Source organism: Neovison vison, chromosome 8, assembly GCF_020171115.1.
Source record: "Neovison vison isolate M4711 chromosome 8, ASM_NN_V1, whole genome shotgun sequence".
Taxonomy (NCBI): Eukaryota; Metazoa; Chordata; class Mammalia; order Carnivora; family Mustelidae; genus Neogale; species Neogale vison.
The window spans coordinates 122,866,319-122,882,373 of record NC_058098.1 but is presented as its reverse complement, the minus strand read 5'-3'; the positions used below and the strand labels follow the sequence as shown (position 1 = coordinate 122,882,373).

At 50.2% G+C, this 16,055-nt stretch overlaps 3 protein-coding genes across 7 annotated transcripts in view; 2 read left to right on the top strand and 1 right to left on the bottom strand.

Annotated features, from left to right (window-relative positions):
* Nucleotides 1-783: 783 nt before the first annotated feature.
* On the top strand, nucleotides 784-11,830 carry NRBP1 (nuclear receptor binding protein 1). Of its 2 annotated transcripts, none has more exons than XM_044261876.1 (18): nucleotides 784-876; nucleotides 3,900-4,129; nucleotides 4,317-4,439; nucleotides 4,882-4,983; nucleotides 5,615-5,704; nucleotides 5,850-5,890; nucleotides 6,258-6,352; nucleotides 7,869-7,952; nucleotides 8,137-8,195; nucleotides 8,349-8,447; nucleotides 9,655-9,787; nucleotides 9,954-10,059; nucleotides 10,211-10,261; nucleotides 10,359-10,494; nucleotides 10,675-10,728; nucleotides 10,829-10,892; nucleotides 11,149-11,204; nucleotides 11,281-11,830. In XM_044261876.1, exons 2-18 carry the CDS (start codon nucleotides 3,920-3,922, stop codon nucleotides 11,383-11,385), a joined length of 1,608 nt encoding a protein of 535 aa, XP_044117811.1. In that variant the 5' UTR covers nucleotides 784-876; nucleotides 3,900-3,919; the 3' UTR covers nucleotides 11,386-11,830. The 2 variants fall into 2 exon arrangements, with proteins under 2 accessions (XP_044117811.1, XP_044117810.1); XM_044261875.1 differs by lacking the exon at nucleotides 784-876 and adding an exon at nucleotides 1,427-1,656.
* Nucleotides 11,831-11,985: 155 nt separating this feature from the next.
* On the top strand, nucleotides 11,986-13,576 carry KRTCAP3 (keratinocyte associated protein 3). The gene is made up of 7 exons (XM_044261874.1): nucleotides 11,986-12,028; nucleotides 12,170-12,354; nucleotides 12,443-12,502; nucleotides 12,677-12,883; nucleotides 13,010-13,144; nucleotides 13,255-13,367; nucleotides 13,493-13,576. The coding sequence occupies exons 1-7, from the start codon at nucleotides 12,001-12,003 to the stop codon at nucleotides 13,497-13,499; spliced, it is 735 nt and encodes a 244-aa protein (XP_044117809.1). The 5' UTR covers nucleotides 11,986-12,000; the 3' UTR covers nucleotides 13,500-13,576.
* Nucleotides 13,577-13,650: 74 nt separating this feature from the next.
* IFT172 (intraflagellar transport 172) overlaps nucleotides 13,651-16,055 on the bottom strand; it is a 35,167-nt gene continuing 32,762 nt past the window's right edge. For all 4 annotated transcript variants that reach the window (XM_044261870.1, XM_044261872.1, XM_044261871.1 and 1 more), the window contains 7 exons: nucleotides 15,776-15,895; nucleotides 15,186-15,281; nucleotides 14,911-14,970; nucleotides 14,726-14,824; nucleotides 14,243-14,396; nucleotides 14,012-14,103; nucleotides 13,651-13,803 (listed from right to left, as the gene is read on the bottom strand). In XM_044261870.1, the coding sequence (XP_044117805.1) occupies nucleotides 13,714-13,803; nucleotides 14,012-14,103; nucleotides 14,243-14,396; nucleotides 14,726-14,824; nucleotides 14,911-14,970; nucleotides 15,186-15,281; nucleotides 15,776-15,895 (711 nt within the window). In that variant the 3' untranslated portion in view covers nucleotides 13,651-13,713. The remainder of the gene's footprint in view (nucleotides 13,804-14,011; nucleotides 14,104-14,242; nucleotides 14,397-14,725; nucleotides 14,825-14,910; nucleotides 14,971-15,185; nucleotides 15,282-15,775; nucleotides 15,896-16,055) is intronic.

Sequence of the window (16,055 nt, the reverse complement as noted above, 5' to 3'; positions counted from 1 at the left end):
CACAGCGAATTTATACCGCTCAGGCTCAGGGTTTAGTTTTCGCAGATCAATGGGCTCACCCAGAATCTTTTCTTTCCACTTACTCGAAGTCAATCCAAATTTCTTCCCAAACATCTTTTCAAGGAAGCCTTTGGCAAATCTTACTGTTTGAATGCTAGATCTGGCTCCTATCAACTTTTGGTGAATAGCTTAATGTCTCTGATTCATTTTTTTGCATTTGTCAACTAGCACTGAATGATAATTTCGGTTTCTTATGAGGGTCAAACGAGTTATCTGTGAAAACCTCCTGCAAAGTTTTGGCAAATATCCGTGCTATGCAACTTCAGCATGTATTCAGGAAAATTTTTAAGCTTTCTGAAGAATTGGTGTCCAGCGCAGTCTCGGCCCCCTAAATAATTAAAGGGGGTGGGTGCTCCTCCCGGATTGAGGTTGCATCTTTCGCTCCTTTTGTCTTTTAGTCGGACCAGAACTGTCATGGCGCCTTCAAGAAAAGAGGGAAGGCCTTCCTTTCGCCCAGCAGAATCATCGGGGGCACCTAGACTGGACGGAGGGGTGGACAGAGCGATCAGCCCCAGTTGATAACGAACACACCGTAGCCTCGGAGAGGTCTCGGCCGGACAGGCTCAAGGGGAGGAGACCTGGTTGAAGACTATGCAGGCGAGCTAGTCTTCCCGGGGCACCGCCCATCTTGACCGACTTATCCAATGGAAACCCAACGGCCCAGCGGCACCGCCCATCTGTTGGTCCGGATGCCGCGAGGGCGGGGCCCGCAGTTCGGTTGCGCTGCGGAGCGCAGCTGTGAGGGAGTCTCTCTGGTCCGCGGCCCCGAACCCGAGCTGGAGCTAAAGCGCAGGCTGCGGGGAGCGGAGTCGGGAGGTGAGTACCGACAGAACTGAAAGGGAGGAAGGGGCTCGGCGAAGGGAAGGAAGGGTCGGTCTCCGCGGCCCGGGGCGCTGGGACCCTGGCAGGCGGGTGTCTGGTGGCGGCTCTGCTCGCTCGGCGGCCCAGGCCCGGCCCGCCGGAGCCGAGGGGCGGCCGCGGCCCCACGGTCTCTGCTGGGCCCGCCCGGCCTACCCTGAGTGGCGGCGACCCGGAATTCTGCCGGCGCGGAGCGCGAGGCCCGGGCGTTCGTGTCGAACTGGGGCTGACGAGAGGCGGGGCCGGCGGCGGGGGCGGTGGTGGCGGGCCCCGCGGCCTGCGGAAGCGCAGCGTCGGGGCCGCGCCTGCTGGCGGAGGCCGGCGCGCTGACTGCGCGGGGGCGTGGCCTGCGCCCCTGACGGCGCCGCGGGGCCGGCCTTTGATGAGGTGGCGGCCGCTGGCTCCCGGGCCTGCGGGCGCTCCCTTGCAGACCGCGGGCAGGGCGACCTGTTGGAGCGCGAAGCCGTCCCCTGCGCTTGCTTGACGTCTGAGCGGACGGTCCTGTGGGTCCCGGAGGCCCTTTGGTCTGCTCGGGGTGAGGGTGGCTCAGAGGCCCGTGGCCTGTGAGCTGTTGCTGAGGAGTCGACATGCAGAGGGGCTGCAGTCCAATAAATAAAAGTCTCCGAGAAAAACTTTGCTCGACGATCTACCTACACTGCTCAGAAGTGAACACAGTATTCTCGGGGTTGCTGGAGGCGGCGAGGAGAGTCCCTTGTAGGGGCGTAAATGACCTTTTCCGTATGTGATCTCTTACACCTCTGAACGACCCTGAGATGAAAACCCCAGCGTTACAAAGATTTTTTCAGCAGGAGGGGAAGTGCTGGGAGATCTTGGGCAGTGCCTTCATTTTGCCTGCTGGGGAAAGATTGGGGAGGGAGAAGACCAGCACATTCCAAGGACATGTCTGTGACTGGTAAAGGTTTGGCTTCTTTTGTGGTGTTCTGTGGATTAATTGTCTGAGCCCTGAGTTCAGAGGTTTCTTTAGAGCCCATTGGTAACTGGCTTCCTGTATTAGAGCGTCACTGGTATTTCCTATTGTAATCTAGTTGGAAACTTTACTTAAATATTCAGATTCAAGATACAGTCTATAAATCTAGCTGCTCTAGGAAATAATCCGTATGAACTTTCTTACCATTTTCTTATTTTTCAAGGGAAGGAAAAGGAAAATGATTTCTAAATCGTTTTCGGGTAGATTACTAAGACATACAGATAGTAGCTTTCTTGGCTGGTTGAATACGCTCTGTGATGGGCAGGGCCTAGAAAATGACAGGGAAAAAATATCTTGCCGGATCTTCTCTGTAGTGTGTTGTGGTTCTGTGGTATTTACTAGAATGTCTTCTATTAAGAATCTCCTGATTTGGGTTATACATAGTGTAGGCTGGGGGTGGAGATTGCCGAAGTGGGTATCCAAGAGTTCTAAAATGAAGGCTTTTCAAGATTGGTTTTGATCAGAGGCTTCTGTATTCTGAGCGGATTTAGAGGAGGAAGTCTACTTTCCAGAATGCCACTTTGATACTGGAGCACTCCTTTGAGCCCAGCACACACAGGTTTCAACTCCTTCACAGCCTTTGTTCTTAGAGATTTGGAATAACATTCAGCAGTTGTCCTGTGCCTGTCTGGACAAGCTAATGACATTTATCTTCAGAGAATTGTTTTTCTTCCAAGTAGCCGTGTGCCTTGAAAAAAATATGCTATATAGTACTTTTTCCGGTAACTGCTATATCTGTAGTTACTCATTTACTTTTATAATTTTTTAAGGTTTTTCTTTTTAAGATTTTTATCCATTTATTTGTTAAAAGTACAGTGTGTGTGTGGGCATGCCTGGGCGGCAAAGGGACAGAGGGAGAAGCAGACTTCTTGCTGAGCAGGGAGCCAGATGCAGGGTTTGATCCCAGGACCCCAGGATCATGGCCGGAGCCAAGACAGATGCTTAATCAACTGAGCTACCCAGGTGCCCCTTGAGTTACTTGTTCTTGAGGCAATATCTCTGTCATATCTGTTATCTCAGAGGGTGGAGCTTTGAGCCATGTGAATGAAATGGAAGCTGAAAGTCCTAGATCTGTTTAAATTTGTGGCTCCATGAATGTGGGCACCTCATTTATTATATTCTCTATTGTATCTCAATTACCTAGCCCAGTGCTTGGCCTACAGTAAGTGGTTAATAAACATTTGTTGAATGAGTGAATGAAAAAAAAATGTTGCTAACCAATACCCCTTTGCACACTCACATCACAGGGAAGGTGAGGTCATCAGGGGTGAAGTCACTAACCACTGCTAGTCACCTGGTCCAGGAGTAGCCTCAGCCTGGACTGGCAAACCTGATCTGCGTATAGGAGGGATGGATAGCAAATGCCAGAATTCTAGTGGAAAAATTAGCTGAGGGTTTCAGCTGGGTAAATTCGCTGAAAGTATTACAGGTCCAGCCTTAGGGCTGAATCAGTGGAACCTTTCGGGGTCTGGAGTCATCTGTTCTGAACAAGGCCCATGGAGCTTAGTTCTTGAGCACAGTGGAAATAGAGACAGGTGAGGATTCAAAGGGAAGGCTGTTGGGTGAGTATTGCTGAGAAGGAGTGGTGTCTGTCCCTGATTTGGCTGTTCATTTGGACCTTACTAATGGGGGTTATATTGTCATAAATCTTAGATTTGCCCCTCCTGGTGGGTCGTCTTCAACCAAGATAAGTTCCCTTCTCTAGACTAAGAGAGTAGTTAATGTTTCAGTGTTCAGACAGGATTAATTTGATTTTGGATTTAAAGGGAGGTGTATGTTTTGTTTTCTTTTGAAACCCAGAGGAGGTTATTAAGATTAGGTGTGAAGCCCAACATGGAGCTTGAATTCACAACCCTGACATCAAGACCTGAGCCGAGATCAAGAGTTGGATGTTTAACTGACTGAGCCACCTAGATGCCTCAGAATTAATTCTTTGTAGATCTGTCCTGACCCTTTCTTCTTTCTCTCTCCATCCTTGCCCCAACCAATGCAGGCCTGAGTGTTCGTTCCAGCATGTCGGAGGGGGAGTCCCAGACAGTAGTCAGTAGCGGCTCAGACCCAAAGGTAGAATCCTCATCCTCAGCTCCTGGCCTCACATCGGTGTCACCTCCTGTGACCTCCACGACCTCAGCTGCTTCCCCAGAGGAAGAAGAAGAAAGTGAAGATGAGTCTGAGATCTTGGAAGAGTCACCATGTGGGCGGTGGCAGAAGAGGCGAGAAGAGGTAAGGTGACGGTAGTGTCACTCTTGGGGGAGTGGATTCTAAGCGCAAAGTGCAAGAGGAAAGCATGAAAGGGGCAGACCAGAGTTTAACAGATCAGTGCCTAGGAGAGGATGATCATGTGGAATATTAAAATGGAGGGCTTACAAGGTTACTTTAGTAATTCCTTTCCACTTGAATTTCTTCTCAGGTGAATCAGCGGAACGTACCAGGTATTGATAGTGCATACCTGGCCATGGATACAGAGGAGGGTGTAGAGGTTGTGTGGAATGAGGTCCAGTTCTCTGAACGCAAGAACTACAAGCTGCAGGAGGTAGGTGGTGGTGAAAGGATGTAGCCTGTGTGGAGTTAGAATGCAGGTGTTAGGAAACAAGACGGAACCAGAGAGGGAGACAAGCCATTAGAGACTCCTAATCTTATGAAACAAACTGAGGGTTGCTGGAGGGGAGGTGGGTGGGAGATGGGGTGGCTGGGTGATAGACACTGGGGAGGGTATGTGTTGCGGTGAGTGCTAGGTGTATGTCAGACTGATGAATCATAGACCTGTACCCCTTAAATAATACATTATATGTTAATTAACTGAATTTAAATTTAAAAAAGAGTGCAGGTATTAAAGAGGAATTGGTGTTGAGAAGCCAAGATTAGGAGGAGAGTATGTTGGGGTTAGATCATTTCTGGGGAGAGATAAGGAATGGCTTTTCAGAATTGTAGTGGTTTCTGAACCCTGTTAATCCCACTCTCTCCCCTGCTGTCAGGAAAAAGTCCGTGCTGTGTTTGATAATCTGATTCAGTTGGAACATCTCAACATTGTTAAGTTTCACAAGTATTGGGCTGACATTAAAGAGAACAAGGCCAGGGTAAGAATTTTTTCTTGAGCTTACCGCAAAAAGACCAGCTACATGTATTGTTCTTTTTACATTCAGAGATGAAAATAAGGTAGTTTTGGAACAAAACTGGAATCAGCTGTTGTGGAGATGAGAGCAGGGCTTTGCCTATGTCCTGTGCCTTTTGTCTGGTGATGGGTGGGGCAGAAATGAGCAAACTTTTGTTTCCTTCCCACAGCTCTTCTCTTTTTCCCTTCCTTCTTTCTTTTCTTTTTCTTTTTCTTTTCTTTTTTGAGATTTTATTTATTTGTCAAAGAGAGAGAGAGAATACACAAGCAGGGGGAGCAGTAGCCAGAGGGAGAAGCAGGCTCCCCACTGAGCAAGGAGCCAGATGTGGGACTTGATCCCAGGATCCTGGAATCATGACCTTAGCCAGAGGCAGACACTTCACAAACTAAGCCACCCAGGCATCCTTACTTCTATAGCTCTTATAGTTGAGTAGTTTTTTTTCATCCTGTTAAATCTGAGGATGTGGTGCTACCAATAGAAGGAGGGAAACTTAAAAGAACCACCACCACCGGCTTCCAGGTCTAATATGTATCGAGCGTACATGTCATCAGGAGATCATTTCTACTTTACGAATTTGAGTGCTTTACCTCTCCAGGTCATTTTTATCACAGAATACATGTCATCTGGGAGTCTTAAGCAGTTTCTGAAGAAGACCAAAAAGAACCACAAGACTATGAATGAAAAGGTATGGAGGGAGAACAGACAAAGCTTTAGGCTGGTATGGGGGTTTTAAAAAGATTATAGTAAGCTAATCAGGAAGGGATGGAGGGAAACTAGTTGGAGGGTCAAGAGAGGTGTTTACCGCTGACCCTTTGATCAAATTGTTCCAGGCTTGGAAGCGCTGGTGCACGCAAATCCTCTCTGCCCTTAGGTAAGTAGGATCTGGTTAGTGTTTTTCCCCTATTTCCTGATTTAGTTCCTCCAAACAGATTTTAGGGCACTACTCTGCTGGTTTTTTCTGGCTCTGCCCACTTTTTTTGAGTCCTGTACTGTCAAGATTAGGCCCCTATGGTCTTGTAAAGGGTCCATTCTAATGCCCTAACCATGATACTGTCTCCCGCCTCTTTCTCCTAGTGCTTATCCAGCTCTTTAACTCACCAGACATAATGGAGATTCAGAGTGTGGGGATTATCTTTGTGGTGACCAGCAGGAGACCAGGCCCTTGCTCCTCTTAACCCTTGGGTTCCCCTTGCCCTTAATTTCCCAGTGGCCCCTCTAACAGCCCAGTGCCCCCACAGCTACCTGCACTCCTGTGACCCCCCCATCATCCATGGGAACCTGACCTGTGACACCATCTTCATCCAGCACAACGGACTCATCAAGATTGGCTCTGGTGAGGGGAGGGAGAGGTTCTGGGCAGGGGAGCCTCGGGAATTTGGGAACCACGGGGGTAAGATGCAAGGAGTGGGGAGAGTAGAGCAAAATTCTGAGGTGTTGGGCTGGTGGTAAGAGATAGGACTTTGCTAGGGTAATTCATAGGGAGAGGCCAGTCAATTTAGGGGGTAGGGACTAATCTTACACCTTTTTTGGAGGGAAGCGGGTTAATCCAGACACCTTGATAGGAGGTTGGGAAAGGGCAAAGAGATGGGTCTAAGGTCTGATTTGAGCCCCTGGGGCCAGACCCTACCAAAGGAGGTTCCAGGCTGTGCCTGCTGTGAGTGCTTTCATTTGCTGTGTATCCGTGTGCTGTGTATAACATTTCTGTGTGCCGTGTCTGTGTGTGGTTTGTGTGTCCATTTGTCTGGGGCTTGGCTGCTCCATCGCTCACAACTTTTCTCTGTTTTCCTCCCTCCCGCTTACGGGCTGCTCTGTTCCCAACAGTCTTTCATAGGATTTTTGCTAATGGTGAGAGCTCCCTGTTGCCCCATGTGGGGCTCTGTTCGTGCCCCCTCTGCTCCCCTTTGCGGCTGCCCAGTGCATGCAGTCGTGGGAGCAAGCCCTGTGCCCCTGCCTCCCTGCCTAGTTATGCCTGCTTGGCTTCTCCCTACCAGCCCTCCACCTGCTTGCCCTTCCATAAGCTTGTTTCCTGTGGTTTCTGCCTGGCTGGCCATTTATGTCCTGGATTCTTATTTCCCTTCATCATCAGGATGGTTCCCTAAATCATACTGTGTTCCCAGACTCTCTGTGACTTGTAGTCATTGTTTATGATCTGAGTGAGTCCAAATTGGGCCCGGCCCTGGTTCCTCGTTCAGGCCTATGGCAGCAATGTTGAACAACAGGGAGTAAAGCAGGAGTCTGCAATTTTGTTGGATTAAATGTGAGACTGATTCCAGGGTATTGGTTCAACTTTGAGCTGTTTTTGAGTTTCAGTCAGTAAAGGTGGGTAAGAAGGAGGCTGTCTAGTTGGTTGTAGTATTGTTATTTCTTCTTACCTTTTTTTTTTTTTTTAATCATCCAAGTTTCTGGGATCTTTAAGTGTTCCAGATTAGGAAGGGCTGCGTATGCATTTATGCTATTTGAGGGTGGCTGAAAGAACTAGACCACACATTTTCATGTGACAGGGATTATATATTCCTGAACTTTGAGAAAGGTGAGCAGATCACAAGCAAAAGTTTTTCCTTAGCCTCCATTGCTTCTTGGCCAGCCCAAGGCCCCTATAGGCCAATTAGTTTAGTGTGGAGTGTTTGTTGCTACTGACCTAGGAACCTTAAATGAGAAGCGGTAGACCCCAGAAAGTGGAAGTAGGTGGTGTTCATGTTTAGTCTGTGGTTCAAGATGGGAAAAGGACAGGTTTGCGCCTTGAGGGTTAGAGTCTTCAGGAGAGAATTTGGCTTCTGGGGACCTCTCTCTGGAGTGAGACTGTGCTTTGTTGGTGGTGGTCAGATTGTGGGTATCTCCCCTACTCCCAGTGGCTCCTGACACAATCAACAATCATGTGAAGACTTGTCGGGAAGAGCAGAAGAATCTACACTTCTTTGCACCAGAGTATGGAGGTGAGGCACCACTTTCTCTCCCCTCTCCCTGTTCCCCAGGTTTCTACCTTATAACCTGAGGCCCAGAGGTAATAGAACTGAAACTTGTAGTTCTCTGCTGGCTTACAAAAAGTTTTTAAAAGGCATTTCTGCCACCCCTTGCCCCCATCCTCTGATTAAACAAAGGCTTCTCTGTTTTCCCTAGAAGTCACTAATGTGACAACAGCAGTGGACATCTACTCCTTTGGCATGTGTGCCCTGGAGGTGAGGAAACCACAGGCAGTGGGGATGGAAAGGGGTCAAGTTAGAAGATGGAAGGGGAAATGGAGGGAGGACAAGTAAGGTCTTGAGAGGGTGATTCTGGAGCACTGAAGTTCTGAAGTTTCTACTGGGCTTTTCTGTTCCCCCGCCCTGCAGATGGCAGTGCTGGAGATTCAGGGCAATGGAGAGTCCTCGTATGTGCCACAGGAAGCTATCAGCAGTGCCATTCAGCTTCTAGAAGACCCATTACAGAGAGTAAGAACCTTCTGGATCCCTTTCAACAGACTTTGAAATGTCTTTAGGTTTTTCTTCCTTTTTACTTACTGGGAATATACTCTCTTCTAAGAGCAAGAAAACAGAAAGTAGCAAGGACAAGCAAAAGCAGTGACTATTTGAATATTTCCCTAGGTGGTACTTACCTTGTTTTTTGTATATACACACATTGGTAAAGGGCTTAAGATGGGTAGTATTGGGGATAAAGGTTGTGTATTGATTTAGTTGTGTCTGCCTGGAGGTAAACTAATGGTTACTTCAGGCAATTGGTATATACTCTCAGACAGCCATCTTGATATTTTTAAGCAAATTGATCAGTTTGAATTAAATCTGTCATGTGGACTTCTATATTTATATAGTTTTAGGTAGGGAAAGTACTCTGAAATTATGAGCTAAGATTTAAAGGGTATAAGGTTATGAATCAGTAGATAGACTATAGTAAGAGGCTGGACAGGAAGGTCCAAAAACAAGGATAGTTTGTAACTCACTAGATGGTGTGACAGGGAGACTAGTGGGAAGTCCTGAGGCTAGTGTGGAGTAAATTTCTAGTTCAGCTTTAGGTTGGGGTGTTCAAGTGACAGATTAGGTATATGACCTTCTTGGCTTTTAAGTTTGTAAGGTGGAAAAGAAAAGCAGGTTAATTATCACAGGACGACCTATGGGAGGTGGGAAATGGGGTTGTGTGTTTATGTAGAGGAAGCTTGGGAAAATCAGTGAACTTAAATAAATGATTGTAAGAGAAAAAGGAAATTGTGGTAGTTGACTTGGAAAAGAAAAAGATGGTGAATACTATTGACCGCAACAGATAGATTTGGGAACAGAGAAGGTAATTTTGGTGAGAGACAGAGAGAAAGGGAGGCAGTGAGTGGGCTGTTAAAGCATAGAAGTAGAAAATCAGAAAAAAAATCTGGAAGTTTGAATAGTAAAAAAAAAGAGAGAGAGAGAAAGCTGGTGGTTGGAGAGTAGAAAAACAAGTAAAACCATAAAAACCCTGAACAATACCTTTCATGTTAATACCTTAGAATCTTCAAAGCTGTTTCAGGAGGAGTAACAGTTACTCCCTCAACCAGTGCTGACTGTCTAGTATGTACAAAGCCTCTGCTAAGTGTAATGAATGACAAAGTATCATGATGAACACAGTGGCCTGGTTGCCAGCTGCCTACTCTACTTCCTCTTTTCCCTTTTCTAGGAGTTCATTCAAAAGTGCCTGCATTCTGAGCCTGCTCGCAGACCAACAGCCAGAGAACTTCTGTTCCACCCAGCACTGTTTGAAGTGCCCTCGCTCAAACTCCTTGCTGCCCACTGCATTGTGGGACACCAACGTGAGTCCCCTTGGCCCTGCTAAGAATTTTCTTCCTGTCGGAACATTAACAAGTATCGCTAGCAATGCCCTCTTTCCTTTTCCACTTCGAAAGGAATTCTTTACTCCCCCCAGGACCCCTGGGCCTTCCCTGACATTAATCCTTTCCATTTCATCATGTCCTCCAGACATGATCCCAGAGAATGCTCTGGAGGAGATCACCAAAAACATGGATACCAGTGCTGTACTGGCTGAAATCCCTGCAGGACCAGGAAGAGAACCAGTTCAGACTTTGTGAGTAACTAACTCTCCGAGAGGGCCTGAAAGGGACAGATTTGTCGCTCTCACTGAGGGTTCTGTCAACTGTTAATTCTTTGGGAATTGTTGAACCTGCTGTTTTGCTTATTTCCTTCCTTTCACGTGTTTTCTCTCTTTTCTCCTGCAGGTACTCTCAGTCACCAGCTCTGGAATTGGATAAATTCCTTGAAGATGTCAGGTGAGAGAAGGGTGAGAGGAAAGGCTTGCTTTAGGAAGCGGGGTGGGTGTCTTGAGGCATTCACGGAACCCATGTGACCTGTTTGATCTCACTCTAGGAATGGGATCTACCCCTTGACAGCCTTTGGGCTACCTCGGCCCCAGCAGCCACAGCAGGAAGAGGTGACATCACCTGTTGTGCCCCCCTCTGTGAAGACTCCAACACCTGAACCAGCTGAGGTGGAGACCCGCAAGGTGGGCTCTGTGGATGTGGAGGTCTCTATGGTCATGGTGGAAGGGAGAAGAGTGTGTTTCTGGTTTCTAGCAAGCTCGTCCTGTGGGCTGAAAAGTCTTCTAGCTGTTGGGGGCTTTTATTTATTTATTTTTTTGCCTGGTGATACTACTGTGGTGACCCTATGCGTGTCCTCTCCGTAGGTGGTGCTGATGCAGTGCAACATCGAGTCAGTGGAGGAGGGTGTCAAACACCATGTAAGGCTGGGGGCCAGGGCTGCAGAGGGCTGGGTGGCCAGGAGAAAGGGGGGGAGAGTGGGAAAGAGGAGCCTCATCTTCTGACTGTCCTCTTCTCCAGCTGACGCTTCTTCTGAAGCTGGAGGACAAACTCAACCGGCACCTGAGCTGTGATCTAATGCCAAGTGAGTCTCTCCTTTTCCCTCAGAGGATGAGAGTCTCTTAAGTCTTATCTGTGAGGGACATTCTTAGGGGCGGGGAAGAAGGTTACAAGGCAGCGACACATTCTGAGGCACACAGAACGGATATCTTAGCTCCTAAAACCGGAGGGTGGATGCAGCAGTTCTGCTTGTGTCGTTCTTTCCCAGCCGGGCTGACCCGACTAGGGCTGGGCGCCCACTGCTCCCACATTGTGCTCACCCTCTCCCTTTGCTCTGTCAGATGAGAACATCCCCGAGTTGGCAGCGGAGCTGGTGCAGCTGGGCTTCATTAGCGAGGTGAGCTTTCTGCCTCCCGCCGCCCTGGCAACTCCATTCTCCTCTTGCCCTGTCTCACCCAGCTCTTCTCCCCCAGGCTGACCAGAGCCGACTGACTTCTCTGCTAGAGGAGACCCTGAACAAGTTCAATTTTGCCAGGAACAGCACCCTCAACTCAGCCGCTGTCACCGTCTCCTCTTAGAGCTCCCTCGGGCCAGGCCCCTAATCAGAGCTGTGGCCGTCACTAGATGGCAGCAGCCTTCCTGCCCCCTCCCCCCAGTCAGTATTACCCTGTGAAGCCCCTTCTCTCCTTTATTATTCAGGAGGGCTTTGGGGCTCCCTGGTTCTGAGCATCACCCTCCCCCTTCCCCTTCTCTTCCTCCCCTCTGCACTTTGTTTACTTGTTTTGCACAGACGTGGGCCTGGGCCTTCTCAGCAGCCGCCTTCTAGTTGGGGGCTAGTAGCTGATCTGGCGGCTCCCGCCCAGCCTGTGTGGAAAGGAGGCCCACGGGCACTGGGGGAGCTGAATTCTACAATCCCGCTGGGGCGGACGGGGCGGGAGAGAAGGGTGGTGCTGCAGTGGTGGCCCTGGGGGGCCATTCGATTCGCCTCAGTTGCTGCTGTAATAAAAGTCTACTTTTTGCTAAGAGTGTGGTGTGTGTGCGCATTCCCCTCTAGGGGGCGCGGCCTCGGAGTCGCGGGTGGGGCGTGCTCGGGGTGGGGCGTTCAGGTGGCGAGGGGGCGGAGGGGGCGGGGCGTGCGAGGGCGGGGCCGGAGCCAGGTAGAGCTGCCCTGCGGCGGGGCGCGGACGGCCACGATGAGGTGCTGCCGCCTCTACGAATTCGGTAATTTCCGGCCCCAGGCTCGGCCCCCTGCGTCCGCCGGCGACCTGCCCCACGGCCCCTGGTTCGGGGGGCGCTCCACGGGGGGCCCTCCGGTTCCTTTCCCGGCTTAGGCCTGCCCCCCCCACACCCCGTGCTTTGCAGACGCGGCCCGCGGCCCCCGGAGGCTTATGCGTGTGGGCCTCGCGCTGATCCTGGTGGGCCACGTGAACCTGCTCCTCGGGGCCGTGCTGCACGGCACAGTCCTGCGACACGTGGCCAATCCCCGCGGCGCCGTCACCCCAGAGTACACCACGGCCAATGTCATCTCCGTGGGCTCGGGGCTGCTGGTGAGCGCGGGGCGGGGTGGGTCCACGGGCGTGGGGGAGGGGAGGCGGGGCGTAGAGCAGCGCGGGCTTCAGGCTTTATGTCTTCCAGAGTGTTTCCGTGGGGCTTGTGGCCCTCTTGGCATCCAGGAACCTTCTGCGGCCACCACTGGTGAGAGGGGATTTCTGGAGCATTAATGGGGCGTGGAATCAGGGAAATGAGGACCTGACTGGGCTTCGTCTTTAAGTGGGAGGAGGAGCCTCAGAGACAGCAAGGTGTCTTATCAGTGGGAGTGTCAGGCGGGCAGGCGAGCAGCTGCTCACTCTGATCTTCTGCCCCTGCCAGCACTGGGCCCTCCTGGCAGTAGCTCTAGGGAACCTGCTCTTGTCTGCGGCCTGCTCCCTGGGCCTCCTCCTTGCTGTGTCACTCACTGTGGCCAACGGTGGCCGTCGTCTCATTGCTGATTGCCATCCAGGACTGCTGGATCCTTTGCTACCGGTGGACCAGGGGCCTGGACGGTCTGACTGCCCGTTTGACCCCACAAGAATCTATGTGAGTGCATGCTCTTCTCCGCCTTTTGCAGTCTACAGGGCCTTGGCCCTGCCCTTTAAACCACCCCTACCTGCCACTTCTGTCCTGCTCCCTCTCAGTCCCCCACCTTCCCTCATCACCTTTTAGGATACAGCCTTGGCTCTCTGGATCCCTTCTTTGCTCATGTCTGCAGCGGAAGCGGCCCTATCTGGTTACTGCTGCGTGGCTGCCCTCACCCTACGTGGGGTTGGGCCCTGCAGGAAGGAAGGGCTTCAGGAGCAGGTAAGGAAGATAAACAGGAAGGGCTCATTCAACAGGGACTGGCTGTGTTTAAAGGTGCTCAACTGTAGTATAATTCAAGGCAGGAGTACTAACTCCATCCTCCCCTACAGCTAGAGGAACTGACAGAGCTTGAACTTCCCAAGTGTCAAAGACAGGAAAATGAGCAGCTACTGGATCAAAATCAAGAAATGCAGGCATCACAGAAAAGCTGGGCTGAGGACAGGTAATCCATGAGAATTGGGGCTTAGGAAAGGGGGGAGGCAGGGAACCACTCTTAGAACTGGGTCAAGTCCTTTGCTGTGCTGCCTGCCCTCTGCTCTGACTCAGGTTCTCCCTTCTATGGAGCAGGTGCTGATCCAGAGGCTCAGTACACAATGGTGACATAAACCCCAAGATGATGTAAACAGTTGTAATAAAAGTACTAAAACTTGATGATGATTTCCTTTGAGGGGGTAAGGGCACGAAGCTGATGTTGGGGATGACTCTGATCAAAGAACACAGTGGTCTCCATTACCTACAAGACTTTAATGAGGGAGAGAATCCAATAACTCTTCCCTGAGGCCTACTAGTTACTGAAAGGAAAAGCTGGTGCTGGGTAGCCCTCCACACCACTGACTAATGAATTTCAGCACATCCTGGCACACTGGACTGTGGGAAGTCTGTGGACAAACAGTAGAACAAGAGAGGAACTCATTAGTGCTAAGGAAAAGCACTCCTTCTCTAAAGAAAATCAACCCCATCTCAGTAAGGAGAGCGGAGTCCAGGGCCTGCTCCTGCCTTCCTGACATTCCCACCCACCCTTCTAGCGGTTTCTTTCTTTTCAGTGCTGCTCTCCCCACCGGCACCCTCCAAATCTCCCTCTCTAACCTTAATAGCCATAAGGAACTTATTCCAATTGTCCTTGTCAGCTGCCTTCCCTGGCCGCTTAAACTCAATTTTGTTCCTCAGAATGGGGTATCCTTTGGGAGAAGAAAAAAACAAACTGGCATTTGAGAGGGAAAACCAAGAGCAATTTGAGAGTAAAATACTCTCTTGAGCCTGCCGTTCCCCCTCCCTTTCCGCCCACCATGGAACATGGACAGGTGTAGGGTTGTGTACCTGTAATGAGGCAGGGTAGTGCCCGAACGCCAGTGCTCGTTGCCACCAAGGAAGCTTCGTACACACCACGTTCATCCCGAGGCAGAACCTGCTCCAGCCTCTGGTCCATTGAGACTGTGAGTACCCAGTCTCGAACCTCTTCCCTCTGAGCCTCCTGGGAAGGACAAAGAAGCAGCATCTTCACGCAGGGCAGGGCAAGTGGAAGGTGGGGAGTTGAGAGTCTTACTAAACTGTCATCCTGTGCATCATCTTTTCCCCATATGTGATCCTCCTTGGATGGGGTTCCTCGTCACCACCTTTTCTTTTTTCTCTGCTTCTACTTTCACTGAAGGAGTAGTGAGGGCTGAGGCCCTTCCACAGACATTGCCAGCTGATGCCCATTACAAAGGTTAGGAGGACCAACATAAAGGGATAAAGTGTCCTCCCTTCAAAACACCCTCACGCCGGTGAGGCCTTCCCCGGTCTCCAGTCTCACGCTCTTACCGGTACGTGCTGCTTGGCTGGGAGTGGCACCTCAAAGGGAATGTCTGTATCCTGAAAGTCAGAGTGGTCAAGGGCATCCAGAGTCCCTTCTTCAATTGCCTGTGGCAGAGTGGGCAGCCATGAGATAGACACATTTCCATGACAGGTGAAACATCCTGCCCTCTGGGCACAACTTCTTTACTCACATCGGTCAGATCCAAAAAGCGGTTGAGGAAGATGAATGCCATGTTCTCCCAGCCAACTGCCTGCAACAGAGAAAAGTTGCAAGTGGGAGTGAGCAGCTGGGCTTGGATGCTGCTCTTCCAGAGAGGAGGAGGAATCCAGGAAGACACGAACACGGTATCCTCCATAACATCAGCCCCACACTCTGCTTTGCTCTACCTGAATAGACCGGGCATTCTACCTTCCAACTTTTGATTTCCCTGTCCCCTCTGCCACACCCTTCCTCGTCCCAGCTCACCTTGGCCGCAATGCCTGCTTCATAGAAGGCCTTATCTGCAGGTAGGAGCTGGGTGTGGCGTAAGAGTGAAACAGAAAGCCTGGCAGCCACAGTTTCCTACAGATTAAAATCAAAGCATTATGATCCTAGCACATAGCGACTGAGCTACCAGCCCAGTAACCTTATGGCTAAGGCAGCCACAGAACCAGAAAAAAGTAATACATATTAAATTACTCTAAAGCAGTTCTGGATCTTTTTCTTGGGCACACAGAACTAAGCCTAGATTATTTCTGTTATTCAAGTATGCACAGCAAATTTACAATACGTGATCACAAGCCAAAAGGATGTGTATATCTTAAGAGATCGATGCAGAAATTGTGGGATTTGGATGTTTAAGTATAATGAGGATGGAGATATGTGGTCAGAGTCCTAAGAAAGTCGTGAAGGAGTCCAGGAAGAAAGCCACCTCAGTGAGAGGTAGATTTGTCTAAACGGAAGAGAAGCTACGAGAGAAGTGGACCAAGCTTGAGAATCCAGAACTTGAATTTATTCAACTTCATGCATTGGAAGATGCTTCTCTTAAGACTGAGTGCCCCTCCCCACCATCTCACCAGCTGTTTGACACTCTGGGCGGCCGAGCGAGTGGCGTAGTAATGCGCAATCAGCAGCATCGTCTCGAACTCTTCGTGGGCTGGAGAGTTTGCCTCACTAGACTTCACCAGGTTTTCACACTAGAGCAGGAGGAGAGCGCAGCCCGGGTCAGGGGTTGGAGGAGGGCCAGAGAGCTCATGACCATGGACATGGACAAAAGTGCAGCCCATCTGAAGGTAAATATTTATGTGCCTCAAAGAAGAGACGAGGACAAAGTAGTAGGGTAGCCTTGTCACTCTG

What these genes read in the sequence shown, in the direction of transcription:
- NRBP1 (XM_044261875.1), top strand. Translation starts at nt 1,506, where the DNA reads ATGCAGAGGGGCTGCAGTCCAATAAATAAAAGTCTCCGAGAAAAACTT. An exon ending in AAATTCCTTGAAGATGTCAG is followed by an intron (nt 10,262 to 10,358) that starts GTGAGAGAAGGG and finishes ATCTCACTCTAG; the next exon opens with GAATGGGATCTACCCCTTGA. An exon ending in GAGCTGTGATCTAATGCCAA is followed by an intron (nt 10,893 to 11,148) that starts GTGAGTCTCTCC and finishes TTGCTCTGTCAG; the next exon opens with ATGAGAACATCCCCGAGTTG.
- KRTCAP3 (XM_044261874.1), top strand. Translation starts at nt 12,001, where the DNA reads ATGAGGTGCTGCCGCCTCTACGAATTCG. An exon ending in TTGACCCCACAAGAATCTAT is followed by an intron (nt 12,884 to 13,009) that starts GTGAGTGCATGC and finishes ATCACCTTTTAG; the next exon opens with GATACAGCCTTGGCTCTCTG. An exon ending in AGGAAGGGCTTCAGGAGCAG is followed by an intron (nt 13,145 to 13,254) that starts GTAAGGAAGATA and finishes CCTCCCCTACAG; the next exon opens with CTAGAGGAACTGACAGAGCT.